This window comes from Euprymna scolopes, chromosome 11, assembly GCF_053919585.1.
Source record: "Euprymna scolopes isolate OS-2025 chromosome 11, ASM5391958v1, whole genome shotgun sequence".
NCBI lineage: Eukaryota > Metazoa > Mollusca > Cephalopoda > Sepiida > Sepiolidae > Euprymna > Euprymna scolopes.
The window spans coordinates 101,798,594-101,823,120 of record NC_136492.1 but is presented as its reverse complement, the minus strand read 5'-3'; the positions used below and the strand labels follow the sequence as shown (position 1 = coordinate 101,823,120).

Here is a 24,527-nt window from a genome sequence, read left to right as displayed (position 1 = left end):
TGATTAAAAATTTTATTTTAAGGAGATCAATTGTTATTGTAAGAATATTTAGGACTTTAATAGAACCTGATCTTATATATAAAGCAAAGTTAGAATTTCTCCTATTTTTTTTGACTGGTATAATTTAACTAGATAATTTAACTGTGATTTAAGTCAGTCATTGGTCCACATTTTCATTTTAAAAAATTCAATTTAATTCAAATTTAACAATTCTTATATTTTATGCAATCAACATTTTTCTTTTTGTTTACTGATTTCAAAGAGAGAGTAGGGATGACTATCTCCAATAGTAATAAGTCCACATTCATGACCCCATTGCAACATAAAGAATAAATGTAATTAGAGTAACTTTTTGTTGCTGAACTGTTAGATCACTGTTTAATCATTATGCCTGCCATCGATTACACAGCCAATACACAATAAAAAATTTACAAATTTACGTGTTTGACTAAAAGCAATACAAAATGAATCTGTATTTTCAATATGATGCCTTTACAATATACCTAAGGAAACAGCTCCTATTTTCCTTGGTTTTCAAACTCATAGTTAATAATCATTTGACGCTACTTTTTGTGTAAGTAGCTACCACGTGTGCATAGATTTTCAGTATAATTACTTCCTCCTTTGCATACGGCAATAATACTTTTAAAGGGATGCACTTTAATGAAATAACAAATAAAAATTAAGTACTCTATCACAAGAATAGTAAAGTTTTATTCAAAATGGATTAAATAATATCTACTTTAATTTTTCATGATCAGTAATATTATTTACTAGCAGTTAAGCCTGGCTGTGCTCTGGCCCAATGTACTGTTTATAACTATGTGCATATGTGTATGTATATATATATATATATATATATATATATATATATATATTAAAAAGTTTGACTTATGTCCAGGTAACCTACATCTAAAATTTCATGTCCAGGTAACCTACATCTAAAATTTCATGTGTTTGGCAGAGGAGTCTGGTAGTCTGCAAAGATCAACTCGTTCAACTTTGACCTCTTGGCAGCAAAATTTTCACCTAAAAACTGATTAAACAGCTTGCTGCATGTCTAAATACCCTTTATGTAAAAATTTCAAATGTCTAGACCCAAAATTGGCTGAATACTTTGCTAGAGACCGCAAAGGTCAAATCTTTTGTATTTTGACTCCTTGGTAGCTAAATTTTCGGCCAAAAACTGATTAAAAAGCTTGCCCTATGTCTAAATACACTTTATGTAAAATTTCATATGTTTACACCAAACATTGGCTGAGAGGTCAAATTTTTTAAAACTTTGACCCCAATGTTGACCCCTTAACATTTATTGTTTTGAGCTCAAATCAAGTTAAAACATTAAATTCATGTCCAAGTAACCTACATCTAAAATTTCAAGAGTTTAGATCCGAAATTGACGGAGGAATTTGTTAGAGTTTTCAACGGTCAAATCGTTGAACTTTGACCCCTTAACAGCCAAATTTCTGTCCGAAAACCGATTAAAAAGATTTTCCCAAATCTCAATACCCCTTATGTCAAATCTTGAGTCTGTAGACTGAAAATTGACAGATTAGTTTGGTAAGGAAATGTACACACACACAGACAGATACAGATAATTTCACTTTTATAGATATACTAGCATTTCAGCCTGGCGTTGGCCGGGTGTTTGGAGGTATATGCTGAGCAAAAAAAAAAAAAAAAAAAAAAAAAAGGTTAATTTTCTAAACTTTGACCCCTATTATGACCCCTTAAAATTTATTGTTTTCGGCTCAAATCAAGTTATTAAGTGGGATCCATGTCCAAGGAACCTATATCTCAAATTTCAAGTGTGTAGACTCAAAATTGTCGGAGGAGTTTGGTAGAGTTCTTAAAGGTCAAATCGTTGAACTTTGACTTCTTAACAGCAAAATTTCTGGCCGAAAACCGATCACATAGATTTTCCCAAATCTCAGTACCCTGTATATCAAATTTCGAGTCTGTAGACTAAAAATTTACAGAGATATAGCGTAGGGAAATGTACGCAGACAGACGCACAGACATGTTCACTTTTATAGATATATAGATGGACATATTTATTTTTTAAATTGTAAGAAATTAATGTCTTACCCGTTGACAAGACTCAGAATCTACATATTCCATTCCCTAAAAAGAAAAATACATTTGTGATAAGTAATTCAATATAATGCTTGTAAAGTTTTGACAGCTTTTAAGAAAATCAATTACAAAGTTGATTATATATGAAAATGCTTTGATGATTTTTAACAGTGTTTTTGTTAATACTTTTAAACAATCAAACTTGTTTTATTTATCCAAAATATTCAAAACCAACAATTCTTGTTCATAGAAAAAATGTTTGGAGACACATTAACTGCTCATTTTTTTTTTATTTAATTTGATATCTTCATACTTTCAAGTCAAAATCTATTTGAACAAAGTTACTAAGTAAATATTTAATTTAAAAAAATTGGTTTGATTCATCAGATGGTAATTGAAAAACTAAGATTTCTTTTTTTAATTACATTTTTAATCCATACATTAATGGATTGAATAAACTAGAATTAAAAAAAAAAAAAAAACATCAAAAACAAAAATGTTTAAAATAATTTTTCTGACCAATAGTCATCTTTAAATTGCAAGCATACCAATCAGAGATACATCCTCAACAATCAGTCCGACAAAATATGAGCTATTTTGATAGAGATGGCCTTGCTGTCAGGCTGAGGGATGGTTCTATGCTGTCCTATAAGTTCAACTCTCCTAGGCTTGACCTTTTTTTTGTGAAAAAGTTGATTAATCACTAATTGCGTGAAACGCTCCTATGGGAGATGGAGGGGGGGGGGTGCACATTAGTCAAAGCTGCTCCGGCATTTTTTCATCATCTTCTTTTGTACACTGGCTTTTTGATCCTCCATCTACTGACCTAGAGTTACATTTTCCCACAGTGAAACAGCAATAAACACCACTCATGATATTTACAAAAAGTATTGTAAAAATGTTATAAAACTTTACAGTTAAACTAATGTCATAAATAATTCAATATAAGTTAATTCATGCAGTGCTTACCTCCCCTTGTTGCCGCTCCTCATGACGAGCTATGTCTAAAGGAGTATCAGATGACGGCGAGTCAGTTGGCTCTCTTTCTGTAGATTTATTTGATCGCTGGATAACTGTGGTTGTATACTGTGGTTGTTGTAGCTCTCTTTGCAATCGGTAGTTCTCCTTCTCTGCCATATCAATTTGTTGATGGAGCAGATCCAGTGTTTTCCGATGGTCTTCCTTTAAGCTTTTTATTTGTTCCTGAATTTAAAAATATGCTTACAATAACATACAACACAAAACAGATCACTTTCTTGAAAAATGATTAACTTTCAAACAGACAAAACTGTTTGTCTGTAACTAAGAAGAACTGATGGGCCATGTTGCTACCAAAACTTCCCCCATCAGACTAGCAGAGAAATGGAAAAGGTTTAAATTTCTTCCTCATCAGTTATTTGAAGTAAATTATTTTTTTCAAATGAATTTTTATAAAATAGCTAAAATATTATTAACAATTTCGGTGCTTGTTCAAAATTTTCTCTCTATTAAAAAACAAATACAAAGAAAAATCTGTATAATGTATGTACTCATGATGAAAAGAAAATATCGTATATTAAAAATCACTTGATCAAGTTGTTTTATTTTTAAATAAGGAAATGAATTGTAACGACATTTCTACACCATTTTGGAAACAAGGAAAATAACTCCAAATAATTCAAACTTGCAAAACTTTAGAGTGACATTTTTAACATGGAGACATTGGAAAAACTCAAGTTCTCTTAAAAATGATTTTCTTTATAAAAATAAAACTATTTGAGCCATTTATTTAATTTTTAGTGTACATATACAGCATAATCACATTGACACACCAGTTCTCGTCAGATCACTGAAGTTAAGCAATGTTGAGCCTGGTTAGTACCAGATGGGTGACCATTTGGGAATTCTAGGCACTGTATGTGTTCTCTGCTTATCTTGGCATTTGTTTCCAGTCATCCTGAACATACACTTCACTTGCCGTTGGTATTTAGCAATGTCAACTCAGGAGAGGTGTGGTTGGAAATTGCGCACCTCCTGCCACAAAAATTTCACGCGCAGGCATCCCTTCGTGGGTATCTATAGTCTGTCAAAGACTGAAGGAGCCTCCTTGTAATGTATGATATTTTCTTTCCATCATTTGTACTTACATCAAAAAAATTTTTTTTGTTGTTTAATATAAGGGGAATTCTGGACACACACAACAATCTTTTTATTATTTCTAGTTCTTCATATAAAAAGACATCTGTGCTAGTTAAGCTTAGTGAATGCGAAAACCAAGTGACAGTGTCTTTGCAGGAGATTATTCTTTCTCCAAAGCAACTGTCATGGCAACTGCATTCTATCTCTTGCAGTATGACATCATACATTTGTCTGCAACATAAAGAAATTTATTAAAAACTGAAACTCATCAATGACTTTTGAGATCCTGCGTAAAACTATTCAACCCACAAAGAGGAATGAATGCCCTTTAAAAATTGTACCTTAAAATGTACAGTCAAAGATTCATTCTGCAATGTCAGCTGATGAATAGATTCTCCATATTCAGAATTTTTCACTGCATTTTGTTTAACCAAATCTTCTAAACTGAAAATTAAATAAAGAGACATTAAACACACATACACAGATATAGCATAAAGTTACATAAGAACTTTATTACATTATCAAGTCAATAAGGGTTACAGAAAGAGGAATAAGAGAAAAACCTCTTTAAGCCATGGTATTTTGAAGCTAAACGCTTTTTGTCAGAAGAGGAGAAAAAAACATTTTTATACAAAAGTAAAGGTAAAAAGACAACATTAACTTTGAAAACATTCAGATTAGAAATGGAAAAATTTTTGAGATTGGGATTGGAAAAGAAATTGGGGAGGCAATATGATGAGGATAAAAGAGAAAAGGGTGAGAAAAAAATAAATGCTAAAAGAATATACAAAACAATATATAAAAAAATGAAATATTAAGAAAAATTTATTTTTAATTTATTAAAAAGTTTTTAAAAACTTTTTTAAAAAATTTTTTAATTTTCAAAAAAAAAAAACAAACTTACAATAAAGTTCTGATAAAAAAATTAAATAGGATAAAAAAATAAAGCAGGACAAATTAAGTATGGAAGAAATAAGAGAAGGAAAAAGAAAAATGAGTTAAAAAAATAAATCAACTCAAGTTCTTGGAAAGTAATCCATCGGTAATTAGGTGCACTCAAGGATAAAATGAGACAAAAGTTAATATCCAGTACACTGTACACTCACATGCAGTGCATGTATTTATATATGTAGTATTATTTTATGTATCACCAAAAAAAAATTTTATTATTGCTTTTCAGTATTAACTCAAAGAAGAATGACTCATCCCTCACCAAAAATGAATAAAAGAAAGTGAATTAGATGTCAGCTAACCTGGCCAGTGACTAATGAAAACAGGTGAGAATAACAAAGAATCTGATTGTTAGAGTTAACAAACTCATTACCATGTGTACACATAAAAACATGCAGTAACATCAATTTGCTTGACAAGTCCTTACTTGATACATATCAACATTGCAAAATATTTTCTTTTCAAAGTGACAAGCTCCAACCGTTCTTATTGAGACATGTCAATGAGAATCGATTTGCACCTTTTTTTTCGCCCATCTAAAAAATGAAGTATTTTTGTTTTTAGGTTAACTTGTCCAAACAAACTTTAAATAATCATTCCTGATTGCGATTTCTAAGTTGTACTGATCAGTCATTACGTTTGTCATGCATCAGCAATAAAACTTACTCCTGTTTAAATGTATTTTCTTTGTCCTGAAAATCTTGTAAGAGTTTATTTTGACGCTGGAGCAATCTGTCATGTTCTTCTTGCAACGCTTCATTTTCCTGTACTGAAGTCGTCAGGTTAGTGCTGAAAAAGAATAAAAAGTGTGGCAATTTGAAAATATAGACAACTCATAACTTAATTAAAAACTTTAAAGAAAAAAGAAAAAAAACATGATGTATCTGAATTTTTGAGATGAGGATTGATATTATTTGTATTATTTGGACTACAGTTAAAACATAAGAGGTTAATATAGTTTGTTTGAAGCATTGTCTAGTCTGTATATAAAGTTAATTTATAGAAGGCAATGTAATGCAGAAGTGTAATGAATCAACACAAACTGAAGCAAATCAAGACACAACAATAAACAAGCTATACAGATTCATCTCTATATTAATACGATAGCGTGTGTGTTATTTTCTGTGTCACGCTTACATCCGGGTCATTTAATTGTTATGTACTTCCATTTCTTGTAATAAATAATTTTACCAAGAATTCTTCATAAGTTTTGGTTCCGATTATAGCTGATGGTACTAAGTCATCTAATTTTTTTTTATAAATAATTTTACCAAGAATTCCTCATAAGTTTTGGTTTTGATTATAGCCAACGGTACTCCAATAATCTATTTTTTTTAAATAATTTTATCAAGAATTCTTCATGTCTTGGTTTTGGTTTTGATTTTAGCTGATAGCACCTTAATGATCTATTTTTTTATAAATAATTTTATCAAGAATTCATAAGTTTTGGTTTCGGTTTTGATTATAGTTGAAGAAACTAAAGTTTTTATATATATATATATATATATATATATATATATATAAGTTTGGGATTTGGTTTCAATTCAAGCTGATGCACCCAAGTAATATAGATGTATTTTTTATTTTTGAAATCGCAACTTTATAATATATAAAAATAGAACATTAACTCTATAATAATATATATGAAATCTGTAAAAATTAAAATATCATATTTAAGCGTACTTTATGACCAAGCTATGCCGGGCATCCCTGCTAGCTTAGGTAAATACTTTTGAAGTTTTAACAAAAGAGCTACAATAATATCAGTGTCTTCATTTACACTGAACATCTACGGAATACCAACATCAATATATTACATATGAAGGAGTCCCCTGTGGAATTTCCACAGGTCCTGCTAGTCTTTTATTAATAAAATACATGTGCATTTTTTATATACTTTAACATTGCATTATGTTCTTATTTGCATCAGTGTGTGCTAATGGAAGTTCCATATCGTATGATATTTTAGGAATTTTCCTTCTCCAGATATGTGTCCAACTTTAGTTCAAACATGAATATGAGAGGTGTTGTAACAAAAGCAGTTTCATAGTAATTGAAATGGAGGTGGAATTATTTTTTTGTCTCTTTTAAAATCTACTCTAATTCTTTAAACCTAATAATGTAGGGTCAATGTTAATATATTTTTATTTAACTTTATTTTTTTCTGTGTATTTAAAGTTTTAATTTAAACAAATATATATATATTTTGTATTAATAAAAGATGGGTCCGTAGAACTCATTCAGTGAAAATATAAACATGGTTTCACATATACATGTTATGCTTTTATTTATTCATTTTTTTTTTACCTATCAACCTCTGAGTTATTTAAAGTCAGTTATGTTTTTTGTTAGGATTCTTTCTTTTTCTTTATTCAGATCTGATATATCTTTAGCTCATCTAGTAATTTAAAGATACTTTTTATATTAGTATATTCAAATAAACTTTTCATATTACTTTTGAAGAAAGACTTTTTAAGGTTTTCTAGTGTTTCACATTCCATAAGGATGTGTTTGACTGTGATAGGTGTTTGGCATGTACCACATTTTGATTGTAATTCTTTGTTCAGAATAAAGGATTGTGTGAGATTTATGTGCCCTATGCTGAGCCAGGTTAGGATAACTTGTTCTTTCCTGGACTTTGTGAGGGCAAGGATATATTTATCTATTTCGGATCTTATTTGAAATAATTTGTTTTGGATGTTGTTCCATTTTTGTTGCTATTTATTTTGGAAAAATGTATATTTTTTTTTTTTTTTTTTTTTCTTCAGATCTGTATATGGAATTTTGAGATTTGAATTCAGCATCATGGAAAACCAATATATAGACATAGCAAGTTTTTGAGTAATATGAAAAAAAAAAGCTCCAAAAAGGCATATTTTTATAGCCCTAAATGTCCCAGAGAGATGGGAACTAGAATTTTGCCAGGGTCACCCATACTGAATTTATATTAAGAACAATGGTCTCCACATTTTGGCCAAGTTTCAAGAAAATCTAATGAATGGATCAAACGCTATGGGGCAAAAAGTGCATTTTCTTTTATTTTTTTAAATTTTGGATTAATTTGATTTGAGTTCTCAGCAAATTATTTTGCTAGTTTATTTACTAATATTTGTTTCTTTTTTTCCAGACATGCTTCTTAACATGTTCCATGCTGATTTCTCATTTGAGAAGTTTAATTCACTGACATAGTTTTGTCAAGAGTTTCTTTTGGCTTCTTTGATAGTTTTTCGAGCTAATGCTTTTTGGTATTTGAAGTTGATTAGGTTTTGTGGGTTCAATTTGAAATTAGTACTTTACGTCGTTGTTTGATGGCCACTTGACATTCTTTACCGAGTTATGGTTTGTTTCTTTTGCATGGAGTAACTTTAAAAGGGATACGTTTTTCTACTATCGTAATTAGCTTGTTAGAGAAATCTTCAGCTGTTTGAATATTTTCATTTAGGATGAGATGTTTAGAGCATAAATTTTTTAATTCTTCCCAATTTGCTTTTTTTAATCTCCATCTTTTAATCTCTTCTTCAAGAGATTGGTACTCTCAATTATAATGAGGAAATGATCACTTCCATTTGTATCTTCGTAAATTCTCCAAGTGAAGTCAAGAAGAGTAGAGGGGTCGCATAATGTCAGATTAATAGCTGAGTACGATCCAGAGGTTGGGTCCAGGTGTGTTTGGGATTTTAAGTTGAGGAAGCATAGATTGTTGTTTATAATTTTTTTTCCATAATTTCTCCTTTTTTGTATGTTTTTTTTTTCCTTTCTATATTATTTTGTGGCTGTTGAAGTTCCCTGTTAAAATTAGTGGTTTAGGAAGTTGTTCAATTAGTTTGTTTATTTCTTCTTTTACTAATACTAATAAGTTAGTTATTGCTGGCTAGTGTCTGGTGGGTGCAGATTACAATAACTTATTAGTATTGTGATCTGCACTCACCAGACACTGGTCATCAATAAATAGCTTATTAGTATTGCCAGCCAGTATATGGAGTGTGCAGATCACAATACTAATAAGTTAATTATAGCCAGCCAGTGTTTGGTCGGTGCAGGTCACAATAATATGGTAGTTATTGCCCGCAAATGTTTAGTTGGTGCAGATTAAAATACTAATGTGATGTATTGCTAGCCAGTATCTTAGTTCTATTTCTTGTAATAATATATCTCAAGCAGTTATCCATATTTGTCTACAAAAATATATATTTTTTTTAATTCATAAGCTGATCGGAACTAATATTACACATATCATTCTATTGAAGGACATTCTATTGTTTTCTTATGTGATGATATTTTCAACTACTGTGGAGTTTCCACGGGTTCTGCTTAATTAGTAACCTATCTCTAACCAGGTCTTTAATTATCCTTCTTTCCCTCAAGTCTAGTTTTATCATTTCTATGTTTTCTTTAGCTTTACCTTATGAAGTAGACCTTCTACCTTAACTCATTCTACCTCCCTCTCATCCATTCTTTCAATATGGCCATTTAAGTCTTCTATTCTGCATGTTGTAATTTGATGAAAACTAAAGCCTAAAACAAATATTTGTTGTTTTTCTTTTTCTTTCTTCTATTATATTAGCTTCCAGGAAGATAGGATAAAAAAGAAAATGAGATATCCACATCGAACCAAAGTCAATTTCTTAAAGTCATCCAACATATAAAACAAACAAGACTTGGACAGACACATTTTGTTGTAGTTTAGGATCATTATTATAATGACTTCTCAAGATCAAGACTTGATAACCAATGCTTTTAAGAAGAGGAGTGGTTTCAGCAATGACAACAAGCGCAGGTTCTGCCACACAAAAGTAGAAAGTGTAAGCCATCTGACATCCAGTTGTAAGTTTCTGCTGGGTAACAGCTACTATAAATATCTCTATTGGACCATCTGTAAAAAGTTGAATATCAAATGTAGCAGCAATCCATGGGAACATATACCAGAAAGAACAATTGGAAATAAATCATGCACTATAACTATACAATTCCTACAGTTATTTACCTAGAAAACAGTTTTAAATATGACATAGTGATATGGGACAAGAAAATGCAATCCTAGTAGAAGTTAGTGTCTCCAATGATGCTAGGTAAAACAGAATTGAGAGAGAAAAGATAACAAAATACAAAGGTCTTATGTACAACATGAAAAAAGTGCAATCTTAGGAGCATCTCCATTCTTTCAGTAATGATACGAGCAACTGAACTCATAGAAAAATTTCAAAAATTACCTGGCAAATATACCCAGTAAACGAAGTGCAATAGAGATTTCAAACAATTGCACAAAGGGATGGTTAGAATCTTCAGTTGGAATGTAGGAGATAGTAGTGAATGTTTGTTTGGCATCCCCATTTTAAAACAAAATAAAATTTTAAAAAATCAAAGAATACCCAACACTGTTGCAATATGCCATGCCCAAAAAATGACTACATTTTGGAGACATAGTATAACAATGGATTTGTTGTGTATATGAGATAAACATGCAATTGTTGTGGCCATGACATGATGATTGGTGATAAACACTGACTAGCAATGTTGGTTTTGTTTAAAGAACTTTGAAGGTTTGTATCTCTTGCATGTAGATGACTTTGCTTGAATCATCAAAATGAAACAATAAAAGCGTAATTTGTATTATTTAAATTATTCGGACTTATCTTTAAGTGTTATTCTCATGACATTTTGCACAATGGCTAAAGTACTAAGTAAAAATTTTGTTTTAACTGACACTTTTCGAGGTTGAAGGTTCAATTCTCAGTGCAGATGATACTAAGTATACAATTGCGAATTACTTCCATGCAGATTTCAGAGTTTGACAAGATACAACTAAAAAAGATTGGAGGTTACAGACCAAAAAGTGGTGAAAATAACGCTCAAGATGAGAACAGTAGTCCAAATAATACATTATCAATCCTCATCCCAATAAATTCATAAAAATAGTACATATTTAAATATGTTTTATTATTTTTAAACTAATTTTAATGCTATTAAATAATCAAGAATTCTTTTTTCATACCTTGTTTCTTGTAATTTTATTTTCAGTTGATCAATTATTTTTTCCATGTGTTCTCTATAAAAACAAAAAAAGTTTTAAAATCGCAAATAATACATCAGCTTTTTTTTTTATTTATTTACTTTTAAACTGTTAAAATTCTAAACAAATTGAAATAAAAACCAAAATTCAAATAAAAGTAATTTGGTTTTTGTCCAGAATTAACCCTATATTGAAAAAGAAAAGAAAAATCTGTATGATGTTTTTTTTTGTTTTTTTGTTTTTTTACATAGGCATCACCACATTATCAAGGCCAAGAGGCTACTCAAGGATAAGGGTTAAAGAGTGTACAGTAAAAATTCGACAATATAGTAATCATTAGTAATGAAAATTTGGTAAATTTGATAACTTATATGGAATGGCTCATCAAGAACTTATTTACGTTAGACTTGAAGACAACCATATTGTAGTCAGCCGGAAAGCAGGAAAACGGAAGACAATTCCACAGGCGTGCAGTTCTAATAAAGAAGCTTTGTTCATGGAATCTACGTTTAGGTTTAGGCACAGATAAAGAGTGGGGGGAATTATTGATAGTGTTTACAGCTAGACGAGTGTTTCTTGTGAAAGTTTGGCGAGGGGGGACCATAGATTGAAGCTCAGTCGAACACTTTCCATGAAAATAACGATACATCAGAGACAAACTCGCAACATCTCTTCTGTGAGATAGAGGTTGCAAGGAGGAGAAAAGGACATCTTCTACGAGGCTACGAAGTCTATTTTGAACTCTATCAAGGCAGGACAAGTCCTTTCTAGCAGCTCCTGCCCAGATGTGGCAACAGTATTCCATCCTTGGACGTACCTGGCTCTTATATAGATAGAGAATAGCATCAGCAGTGAGATATTTACCGGATCGATAGAAAGATCCCACCATTTTTCCAGCGGCCTTGGCAACAGATTTGATGTACGTGTTCCATTTAAGATCAGGAGTAATGGTCAAGCCCAGAAGCTTGTTAAAACTTGAGGCCTCCTGAAGACGAGAGCCATTCATTTCAATTGATGCCAGATGTGGATCAGAATGTTGATGATGTAAAGAGAGAAGCTTGGTTTTAGATGCATTAAAAGTAACCAGCCACTCCTTTTCCCATTGTACTACGTGCTCAAGATCAGAGGAGAGAGAATTGGAGAGAACTTGGTCGTTTACTGTCTTAGATGTGCTACCATAAATGGTAGTGTCATCAGCATAAATGTCTACAAATGATGTAAGGATGTGATTTGGAAGATGTACATACCCATGATGAAATGAAAATATAATATTCTAAAAATCACATAAATTGATTAAATAGTTGATTTTCAAGCAATGGATCAGTTGGTTGGTTGTTTTTATTTTACGGCATATCAACCCTTTTCAGGTTATTTAATGCTGAATCCAGTTATTTTGAAGAAAAATGTTTTAATAGAATATTTTTTTTTCCAAGTCTGTTTCTATTTAACACATAGTTGGGACCCTAACAGGCACTACCACTCCGGGTTAGAGTGGACCTGGGAGCAATGGCAATTAAAGGGTGGCTCCACACTCCCCAAAGCCCACAAGCTGGGGCCTCACCATCGGATATAGTTCAAGGTCATATCCAGGACCCGATTAATCAGAATTCGTTGGCATTACAAAATAGATGTAAAAGGGTTTTTTTTTGGGGGGGGGGACTACTTATCAAGAACTAAAGGCCGCTCAAGGATAAGGGTTAATGAATGTAGGGTATTAGTGTAGTAATCGTTAATGGTATAAATTGGGTAGAATTTGATTATTTATGGAGACAGCTCGGCAAGAATTTGTTTACATTGGATTTGAAGACTGTTGTATTCAACCAGGAAGCAGGTCAGTGGAACAGTGTTCCACAGGCGGGCAGTTCTGGAAAAAAAGCTTGGGTCATGAAATCTGCGTTTAGATTTAGGCACAGTTAGAGAGTGGGTGAAATCTTGTATAGTAGTTGTATATAGTAGATTGGAGCTCAGACAACCACTTGCGATGAAAATAAAATAATAGAGCAGAGACAAGCTTGCAACGTCTCTTCTGTGGGAAAGAGGTTGCAGAGAAGAGAAAAGGGCATAACCTACTAGGTTTTGAAGCAATATAGGGTATGCCAAGCAGCTTCTGCCCAGATGTGGCAACAGTACGCCATTTTAGGACATGTTTAATTCTTATACAGATAGAGGATTGCATCGGCAGTGAGATATCTACTGGAGCAGTAGAATGACCCAACCATTTTTCCAGCAATCTTGGCAACAGATTTGATGTATATGTTCCATTTCAGATCAGGAGTGAAAGTCAGTCCCAGAAGCTTATCAAAACATGATGCTTTCCCAAGTATGAATTATTGTTGAGTTAGTTTGTCTCTTCAGATATTTTTTTTTTTTTTTCAAAATGGCAGGCAAGACAGGCATTCTTCCGATACTCATAAAATTTGATTTTCTCATTTAAAAATAAAATTACTTCATCAATTTGCATGATTTTTAGAATATAATATTTTTGTTTACTCATTAGGTACACACATCATAGATTTTTCTTTCTTTTTTTTTTTTAATATAGGGGGAATTCTGGACAAGAACCAATAATTTTAATAAATATTCAATATTTAAAAATTTAAGTTAATAAATTTTCTAAACTAAAACTATGCACTTTTTTTTTCATCTTTAATAGTATTTTAGTTACATATAAAAACAAATAGATGATATAAGGCTAACAAAAGAAACAAATTCACAAATTGTTGAAAACGATTACAGTATATCAAAGCGTTAAAGTGCTTGGTTGACTATGATAGAAAGATTAAGAAATGTTTTGAAAAATATACTAACTTGTCTTGTTTTTCAACAGCTATCGTATCTTGGACCGACTTATTCTTTTGTTGCTTCAAAACACTATAAACACGTACCTAGAGAAAGAGAAGAAAAAATATTCTCCATTAAACATTTTTAATGTTAGATAAATTAGAAAAGCAAATCACTGAAAACATTTTTTGGATTGTGACAAGCAGATTAAAATTCTCGTATAAATGGAAATTGGAATGAAAAAATTATGTAATTCTAACTTTCATACAATGCCAAAAACTGTCAACAGAAAATATTCTTCAAAAACAATTTTTGCCAATAGACTTTTTTATGAATTTAAATAAACAATTAAAAATAACGTTTTCTATTTTTATTAACATTTCAATTGTGTCTAGCGAAAAAGGATGAAATATTTCTTCCAATTTTGTATCATTGATATATTTGGCCTTAGCAACATAGCTATAAAGAACACATCCGATATTTTGGTTTTCTAATAATACGTTATCAAATAATTTTGTTAATTGACTACTGTCTTTTTGGTTGATTATTGCTTAATTGGGTCAGGGTCCAAATGGTTAACAATGCCTATCACTAATGTAATCAGAAAAATATTAATAGGATTGTTTTGGTTATGTTAAATTTATGTCAATTTCGAATTTTGCTTTCTGTTTAACAAAGTCTTACATAATTCCAGTTTAATTTTAACTCTACATAAATATATTTTTTATATAAAATAATTCTGAAGAAAAATATTTCAAATTAAAAACTAAAAAAATGTTCCGATTTATAACATTTTATTAAAAATAAAACCATTCTGAAACAGAAGGGAAGTCAAAATGAAATAAGTTTATTTAACATAACCATTGTAGCATGTGTCACAACCTGTTTTTGCTTTTTTTTTTAAATTAATATATTAGCAGATCTGCCTGGCTTTGCTCAAGCCCTATGTACTATTCATAACTTTCACCCCAAATTTGACCCCTTAACATTTATTGTTTTAGGCTCAAATTAAGATGTTTGACCCATGTCCAAGTAACCTACATCTAAAATTTCAAGTGTTTAGACCCAAAATTGGAGGAAGAATTTGGTAGAGACTGCGAAGGTCAACTCTTTCAACTGACCTCTTGCCAAGCTAAATTTTCGCCCAAAAACTGGGTAAAAACTTTACTGCATGTCTAAATAGTCTCTATGTAAAATTTCAAATTTTAAGACCCAAAATTGGCTGAGTAGTTTGCTAGACACTGCAAAGGTAAAATCTTTTGAACTTTGATGTCTTGGAAGCCAAATTTTCAGCAAAAAAATGATTAAAAAGCTTGCCCTATGTCTGAATACATTTTATGTAAAAATCCAAATGTTTAGGCCAAAAATTGGCTGAGTAATTTTGTAGAGACCGCAGAGATCAATTTTTTAAAACTTTGACCCAAATTATAACCCCTTAACATTTGTTTTGGGCTCAAATCAAATTATAAAGTTAGATCCATGTCCAAGGAACCTATATCTAAAATTTCAAATGTTTAGACCCAAAATTGGCGGAGGAGTTTGGTAGAGTTCTTAAAGGTCAAATCGTTGAACTTTGACCCCTTTACAGCCAAATTTCTGTCCGAAAACCAATTAAAACGATTTTCTCGAATCTCAGTATCCCTTATGTCAAACCTCGACTTTGTAAACCTAAAATTGACAGAGTTATTTGGTAGGGAAATGTACACAGACAGACAGACAAAGACACATTTTCACTTTTATAGATATATAGATTTCTATCAAAATATACACATGATATATATATATATATATATATATATATATATATATCTCAAAATTGAGGTATTTAAATTTTATGATTTGAAAAAAGTTAATTTAAATTACAATGTCCTTTTCCCTCATTCTATGTATCTAAAATGTTTTAAAAACTTTAATTTTTCTATGTTTATTGCTTTTAGCAAATAAGGTGCGAACCAATAAAAACGTTTGCTAATATTTTTCCTCTGAGGAGATGAATAAGCATAAAAAAACTCATGGGTTAAAGAAATAGATTTATTAAATTATATTGTTTTCAAACAATAAAAAAAATCTATATTTGAAGATTAACCTTTTCAAATCATAGAATTTAAATACCTAAATTTTGATTCATTTTTATTTAGCTGGGATTGTCTTATATAACATATTACACCTAATAATATTTTGTAAGACCGAAAAATCATTGGATGTGCATACAAATAGATATATATATATATATATGTATATATATATATATACACACACACTTACGGGAAATTATTTGACAACCATGGATATATATTTTCCCCTCATTATTGCAATCCATTGCTTAATTATTACAGCTTCAATGACTGTATGAAAGAACATATACAAAAATTGGAAATGCTAATAAATGATAAAAAAACAAGGAGGAAGTTATCTTTATTTTTATTTTTTTCATGCATTTAAAATTGTCAAACCAAAAAGATTTCTTTGAAATTGAATCCAGAAACAACAACAAAAAGAAAAGAAAAAGGTATAAACTGAACGGGTGCTTGTTAAGATACAGACGACAGATCAATTTTTTAAATATGTTGTTTTAAGCAAAAAAAAATATTACTTAATTGTCATGTCGAAAATAGTAATATATCTAAAAATTAAGAAAATTCATTGAGTAGAAAGTCATTCATAGTTAAAAGTAATTTTTACAAAATATTGGGTAAAATTGCATTTTTCTTTCTTTGTTATAAAGTAGATAGTAGAAGGATATATAACTCCAAAATGATAATTTTAGATTACTTGTGTAATAACTGCATTATTTGCTGTCTATAGCAAGACACTTTTTTTTTACTAAAAACACTAGCAGTTGTTCTATTCCATGAATTTTTGGTTATATTACTATTTTCAACATGGCAATTAAGTATGTAGTGTTGTTTTTGCTTAAAATGATAGATTTAAAAAATCGATTTGTCAACTATATCATTTTAACAAGCACCACTTAATGGATCCAAAGTAAATGAGACCTGTTATAACAAGCTAACAGTCAAATTGTTCACCTGTTTTGCAATAGTGATCAATATGCTTTCTCTATTTTTGTAGTATCAGTTTGACATGAAAGTTGTTGTGATTTTTAATTATTAAATTCAGACTAACATATCTCGGCTCAAACAAAAATTATTTGTCGAAATAAGCACCACCAGAATCAACACACTTTTGCCAATGCAAAACAAGTGTATTTATGCCAGTAACGTAAAAATCATGCATTCTGATGACAATGAAATCACTGAAGGCGTTTTTAATATCACTTAGGTTTTTGAAGCATTTCTTATGCAGAAAGTTGTCGAGATGCCTGAAAAAGTGGTAGTTGGAAGGTGAGAGGTCTGGCATATGGCAGAGTTTCGTAGCCCAATTCGTTCAACTTCTGCACGGTCAGTTTAGTGACATGTGGTCGAGCACCGTCATGGAGAAGAATTGGACCTTTTCTGTTGACTAATAGTGGGTGTTGTTAAAGTTTCTGATGGATTTCATCCATTTGTTGACAGTACTTCACCGTAATTGTTTCGTCTGCATTAAAAAAACCTGTAATGGATGAAACTGGTTGCAGACCACCAAACAGTCAGTATAATCTTCTTTTGATGCAACTCTGGCTTCGGAAAGTGTTGTGGAGCTTTGTCGGTGTCCAACCACTCAGCTGTTGTGATGAAAAGTGGGTTCTTTATAACAAGTTACAACCTAGTTGTTCTTGTTGCGTAAAAGAAGGGAAGATGACACTTCATAACAGCTTTTCTTTTGGTTGTCATTCAATTTCTCAAGTGGTTAGAAAAAATCATTGTATATGTTATGGTCTAATTTAGAAGCAAGTTCTCAAACAGTTGTGTGTGGATTAGCTTCAACTAAGGCTCTTATTTGATCATTGTCAACATCCAATGGCAGACTACTATGCTCATCATCTTCAAGACTCCCGCCACAAAATTTCTTAAACCATTATTGTGCTATGTATTCAGTAGTTGGTCCTGGCCCAAACACTTTGTTGATATCGTGAGCTGTTTCAGCAGCTTTTCGGCCTAGCTTGAATTGAAGTAAGAAAATTGTGCGAATTTGCTTTTTTTTCCCATCTTGTATTCAACATTGTGAAAAGACAATCGTTTTCAAATGATTGTAATTTAAACACTCTTTAAATTGATATATAAAGTAAATGTATTATAATGAAAACTTATTTGAAAATACATCATTTGAAATCAAAATTAAAAATTCTGCAAGAACTTTCTTAACCTGATATTTTAAAAACTATTTCCTAACATTAAGGACTCGCCCAAGGGAAATAACTCAGGTGAACTTACAACCCCGGTCATATCTGAACACCCAATGTATAAAGATGGTTTTAGGTTCTTTTTTGCACAATTAAAATCACAACAAAATTCGGTTCTTATTCCAAATTCAACCTAATAAAACAAAACAAAAAAACTACAGAAAAATCTTCATATATACCTGTCATGGAATGAAGATGTAATATTTCAAAAATTACTTAAATTGATCAAGTAGTTTTATTTTCAACTAAGAAAATCAAATTTTTGGAATAAGCAAACTCATTGTTTCACGTCGCTATCTTGAAAAAAAAAAAAAATACTTGATCAAATTTTTGTTCCATGACAGGTATGTACATCATAAAGATTTTTTAGTAGTTCTGTTTTTTAGTTCAGTTGAATTCTAAATAAGAACTAAAGATCCTTATCAAATTAAGCAGCAGAACATGTCTCTGTGAATTTAAACACCTAAAATTCTTTCTAGAAATTTCTCCAATATCAACATCAAAATAGACAACTGAAAAAGAGAATTAAAAAAAAAAACTAAAATCTATGATAACATTGACAAAAATTTTTAGTGCACAGAAACTCAAACTAATTTGTGATTTGAATGTTTCTTATGCATAGAAAGATCAGAGTTTACATCTACTTAAGCGAACACACAAACATACATAAAACTGGAATTTTAGGAAGATCTTTATCATTCCAATAATTACAATATATATAGTATAAAGTATATAATATGTAACTGGACTCATGAGAAAGAATTTCAAAAACTACCCAGTGAACTAAAGGCAAGTGAGATTCAAACAATTGCATTTAAAGGGACGGTCAGAATCTTAAAAAAGATCTCCTGGTTGAAATGTATGAGATAGTAAGATGCTCCATCCCCAGCTTGAACAAAATCCTAAAAAGATCTCTTGGTTGGACTCATTAAAATAGTACTAAATGTCAGACGAAGAAGAAAAAGATGAAGAAAAATGATTAATAAAATGTGAGATAACTTGAATGAGAGAGTATCTGAATGTCTACTAGGCATTATTCTTGTGTATCTAAGGCGTGTACAAGGGTTTGTCAGGGCAAAGTGGTAAACATCAACAATATATCTCCTTATAACATTTTATATAGATACATAGAATATGTAAGGTTAGTGCTTGATTAAGAAAATTTCAAAAATAAAAATGTAATATTTATATATATATACAGTTGTGCCCGATATTATTCATACCCCCCTTGAAAATTGAGTTTATTAGGTGTAACTTTGTAAGAATTTCTTGTTTACGTCCATATTGATACATATTCTTAATAAACCTCTTCTGATCATTTTCGTCATTTTAAAATCTCGGGATACTTGTAATAAAAGAAATATACAGCTATTTATAAAATCTGCAATGTTCAAAAATAATCATACCCCCTTATTTTTTCAGTATTAATCGAGTTTCTGACTGTTTGTTTCCTGTTTGATTCTTATTTTGAATGCTTTTATACAACCTTTGATTAATTTCATTTCGATTTTTGCATTTTTCAGAAATTAAAATGATATCAACTGAACACCAATAAAAGAATAAAAATTATTAGAATGGGGAAGAAAAAAGAGCTTAGTAATGATCTTAGGACTAAAATTGTGAATTCACATAAGGATGGTTTAGGTTACAAGTCAATTTCCAAGAAATTTGAGGTCCCTACAGCAACAGTACAGAGCATCATCAAAAAATTCCAGAGCCACCACACAACAAACAACTTGATTGGTAGAGGAAGGAAAAGGAAACTATCTGCTAGAGCCACCAGGAATATTGTAAGAAGTGTTAATGCAAATCCAACCACCACTACTAAGGACATTTTAAAAAATCTGGAGTCTTCTGGCATAAAAATATCAAGGCAAACATTGCAAAGGACTCTGCATGAAAATGGTCTGAAAGGAAGAAGACAAAGAAGGACTCCATTGCACACCGGAAAACACCTTGCAGCACGTCTAAAGTTTGCTAGGACCCATGTGAATTCTCCAAAGTCCGTTTTCTCAAGTATTTTGTGGACTGACGAAACAAAAATTGAATTGTTTGGCCATATGGATGCTTCTTACGTTTGGAGGAAGAAAGGAGAAGCTTACAACCCAAAGAACACCATACCCACAGTGAAACATGGTGGTGGTAGCCTAATGTTTTGGGGCTCCTTTTCGGCTAGTGGTCCAGGTTGTTTGGTCAAGATAGATGGAACCATGAAGAAGGAGCAATATTTGGAGATACTCCAGAAAAACATTAGACAGGATGCGGAGAAGCTCCATTAAGGACCAAACTGGGTCCTTCAACAGGATAATGATCCAAAACATACTGCCAAAATAGTCAAGAAATGGTTTGAGGATAATCAAATTAATGTTTTGGAATGGCCTAGCTCGAGTCCCGACCTGAACCCTATCGAAAACCTCTGGTACATATTGAAAACTGAGGTTAAAAAGCGGAAACCTAGAAATTTGAGGGATTTGGAGAACTACTGCATTGAAGAATGGTCAAAAATCAGTGTTGATGCTTGTAAAAACCTTGTTGATAAATATCCAAAACGGTTACAGGCAGTTTTTAAGAATAAAGAGCATGCTATTGACTATTAGTAAGAGAGGTATGAATAATTTTGAACTAGTGCCATTATTGTTTTTCTTTGTATAATGTTTCAAACTTGCATAATTTATTTATTTGTTGAGTTTAAATTAAATGCTTATGCTTGATTTATTGTTTGAAATCCCTTTAATATTGTCTACCTTCTGGTTTGAGCAATATTCTTATAGAAATCTCAAAGATCCGAGGGGTATGAATAATATCGGGCACAAGTGTATATATATATATATATATATATATATATAATGTGTGTGTGTGTTACAGAAGATTAGAACAACATTAGTACCGTCAATTTCAAATCCAAACAAAGGGGACCAATATCTGGTTAACTATGTAGGACTCTCTTTAGCTTCTGTTTATATCTGTCTACCCAGCATACACACATATATATATATAGTCAAATAAAAAAAAAATCAACAAGAATAAGGTAAAAACAGAGTATGATGAAAATTGTAAGAATATATTTTAACTTGCCCTCCAATTCATTAGATGAAATTTGTTAAAAAATAATCCAATAAATGACACCTAAATGAACACATTTTAAGTGGCTGTGAAAGGTTATGTTTTTGTAAGGGAGAGGGATAATTTTCATCATTTTTCCGAACAAAACTTGTAGTTTTTCTCACCTTTGTTTCTTGTGTAAAACAACAAAACACAATTTTGTTTTTCAATTTTTATTAAACACTTACTTTGTATCCTTCGTATTCATTCTGTACGGAAGATAATTCATTCTGCATTTGTTCCAATTCTTGTTGCAAAGAAAGAATACGCTTCTCTTGCGATTTAGATGAACGTTGCTGAGAATCCAACATATTCTTTAAACGATCTTGAAGATTATTATTTTCCACTCCCATCTCCGACATTTGTATCTGTAAAATGAAGTTGTTTTGTTTTTTTTAAATAGATCAATATTAATATACGTTAATAAATTGTTCAATTTTTTGCTATATCAGCTGTAAAAATTTCCAGTAAGTTTTGGAAACATGCCAGAAAAAACAGTTCAAAATAAATCATACACCATCCATTATGACTGAAATTCTTACCCATGAACCAAGTGCAAGTGAGATAAAAACAATTGCACTGAAAGGGACGGCTAGAATCCTAAAAAGATCTTCTAGAAAACGGAGATGTTAAGTCTGATATAGTGATATAAGACAAAAGAGAGAAAATAGCAACCCTAGTTGAAGTGTCCTTAATGATGCTGGCCTTAATAGAGCTAAAAGAAAGATAACAAAATACAAATATTTTACATCTGTCAGGATTCAATTTTTTTTTTTTAAATAAATCAATATAATTATTATTAAAACAAGTCTGATTTAAGAAAACTGACAATTTCTCGCTAATAAATTTGGAAATTCTTTATATTAATATTACGATTAAAGTTATTAACGAAAAAACACAAAATTATGTTTGTATGACAACACACCTTACAATCTTCCACTTGTTGAGTCAAGTGTTCCATTCGACCTCTTAACTGAGCTTCAGCTGTTTTTTGCTCATTTTCCTGAAGAGAGAAAATAAAATCAAGAAAGAAAAATAAATGAATAAGTCATAATAAATGTTGACAAAAAATATACCAATCATATGTCATTTGTTTATTACAATCTTTTTTAAATAGAAATCTATTGTTACATAAAAGATAATACATAAAGAATTATATCTCCTTATAACAGTTTATGAAACACATACGTATATCTATCTATTATTATATAAAAAGAACTGTATGTCTGTGTGAGTTTGTTCCTATGGACTCAAAAACAGGTGGGCTGATTTTTATGGAATTTCACATGAAGGTACTCCATGTGCCCTTAGATAGGTTGTGTATCATAATGTCTTCGATATCAATAATTGAAATTCGATGAAAGAAGGAGCAGGCGATTTTAACCAAAGTTAACACCTTACACAGCCTAACATCACAAGTGCATTTGAGAAGTTTTTTTTTACCACACAAGCCGAAAGGCCCAGCATATAAAATCAACAGTAGGTTCTTTGATATGACAGGGGCGCATTCAAAATGTTTCTGCTTAGAGCACAAATGTAGCATGATACTTGACATTTGCATTTTAAACTTTAATTCAAGCCATTATGTAGAAAAAAATAATTTCATAAGATTAATAGGTTCTCTACAGTGCAATGTAGACTACAATATATTGTGGACTAAATTGTTGCAGGGAGGCATGTGAAGCTTCCAACTACAGTAGGTAATCAATTGATTTGATTGAAAAATGGGTGATTTCACGGATTTACATGACAATAGGGAGTGTAAAACATTCGTTGATCATCATTCAATCTCGGACAACATCAGGTCTCTCTGCTAGTGTAACATGATCAACCTGAGGGAGCGATTTGCTCCTCATTGGGGAGCCGGATGACTATGCTAAGATAGCTTTAATAGATCCCAGGCAATGGCGGATATCCCAAAGACTTAAAGTAGAAGATATAGATATATATTTTATTTTGTTGTAAAAATAGATATAATTTGCTTTATTGCTTGAAAATTAGAGATATATTTGTTATTCGAAAAATGGATGGCAGGAAATATTAGGACAATGACGTTGATATTGTCTGGCCTGAGGAGCCCTGGCCAGGTGTTCTGACTGGCAGCCGATGAACTCTGGGGGTCATGGGAATAGATATATTTTGGTCTCAGATTGCAAAGCTAGTGATATGGCTGAATTGCACACCCGCAAATTTGGGTTCCCCAGATGCATGGTGTGATTCGATTGGCTTAGGAGATCGTCTCCCCCACCTTACTATATAGTGCTAATGTCGCTTGAAATTAACCAGTTTGTGCGCGAAACTCGAAGTAACAATGCCGCTTCCTGAAAACGTGACCAATACACCCCTCCTCCGACCCATCTGAGTGCCGTCTCCGAAGAGAAGAGAGACTTGAGACTTTTAAAACTTACTAAGAACTGAACACTATATTGTAAAAAGTCTGTAATATATTTGTGTATTTAAGTTTAGTACAATAGAATTTCTATTGTTTGTTTTTCTTTCTGGCATATGCGGCTTCGATATTCGCTTTCAGCATACCAGAATTCAATGTGACAGCCTCTCCAAGAACCAGACGACACGAGCCAAAGTTTTCAAGACGTTCCGGGGTCCTTGCGTAACTTCACCAGAGAGGGTGTTACACTAGTATATATATATATATATATATATATATGAGAGAGAGAGATCTATTGTCAAATAAGAAAAATCAAAACAAATAAGGTAAAACAAAGTATGATGAAAATGGTAAGAATATATTTTAACTTGACAAATAAATGCCTAGCAAAATTGAATTTGATCTAAAGAAATTTCAGTACTCATACAGCTAAATCACAAATGAAAATCGCATTCCAAATAAAAACTCTTAGATATATTTACATATCAGGCAAAAATAAGTTCCATCACAAAAAGTTGAAAAAAAATTATCAAGAAGTTTACTTAAGTGTTATATATTGGGATCTAAAGTAAGTAGACATTATATTAACTAGTATGAATTTCGGCATCAGTTACAAAGTACATGACAGAACAGCCTGGTGGTAAATGAAAATAGACTCAGTGCACCGATCATGATTGATGCAAGTGTTCAAAGGTCAGCTCTCTAGACAAAATGCACCAGAAATGCAAGTGTCAAATTTAGATAGAATTTACATCATGTGCTCCAGACACAAGACAGTTTTGAAGCAATTTGAGACAAGGAAGCAGCCAGACAAGATT

The 24,527-nt window shown here is 31.3% G+C and overlaps 1 protein-coding gene, 1 long non-coding RNA gene and 1 pseudogene across 4 annotated transcripts in view; 2 read left to right on the top strand and 1 right to left on the bottom strand.

The window, feature by feature from the left end:
- The window catches only part of LOC145288008 (uncharacterized), a 167,041-nt gene that overhangs the window by 7,100 nt on the left and 135,414 nt on the right, over window positions 1-24,527 (bottom strand). For both annotated transcript variants that reach the window (XM_080136009.1, XM_080136010.1), the window contains 8 exons: window positions 22,246-22,323; window positions 21,509-21,688; window positions 13,964-14,040; window positions 11,138-11,191; window positions 5,812-5,934; window positions 4,536-4,638; window positions 3,046-3,279; window positions 2,089-2,124 (listed from right to left, as the gene is read on the bottom strand). In XM_080136009.1, coding sequence (XP_079992135.1) covers window positions 2,089-2,124; window positions 3,046-3,279; window positions 4,536-4,638; window positions 5,812-5,934; window positions 11,138-11,191; window positions 13,964-14,040; window positions 21,509-21,688; window positions 22,246-22,323 — 885 coding nt within the window. The remainder of the gene's footprint in view (window positions 1-2,088; window positions 2,125-3,045; window positions 3,280-4,535; window positions 4,639-5,811; window positions 5,935-11,137; window positions 11,192-13,963; window positions 14,041-21,508; window positions 21,689-22,245; window positions 22,324-24,527) is intronic.
- The window catches only part of LOC145288017 (uncharacterized), a 133,545-nt gene that overhangs the window by 100,573 nt on the left and 8,445 nt on the right, over window positions 1-24,527 (top strand). The window contains exons 2-3 of one of the 2 annotated variants that reach the window (XR_013869251.1): window positions 5,375-5,471; window positions 7,914-8,042. This is a non-coding gene — a long non-coding RNA (uncharacterized LOC145288017). Of the gene's footprint in view, window positions 1-5,374; window positions 5,472-7,913; window positions 8,043-24,527 lie in introns of those variants that run through there. The other variant, XR_013869250.1, reaches the window with a different exon arrangement.
- Window positions 3,861-3,977, top strand: LOC145288322 (5S ribosomal RNA; annotated as a pseudogene).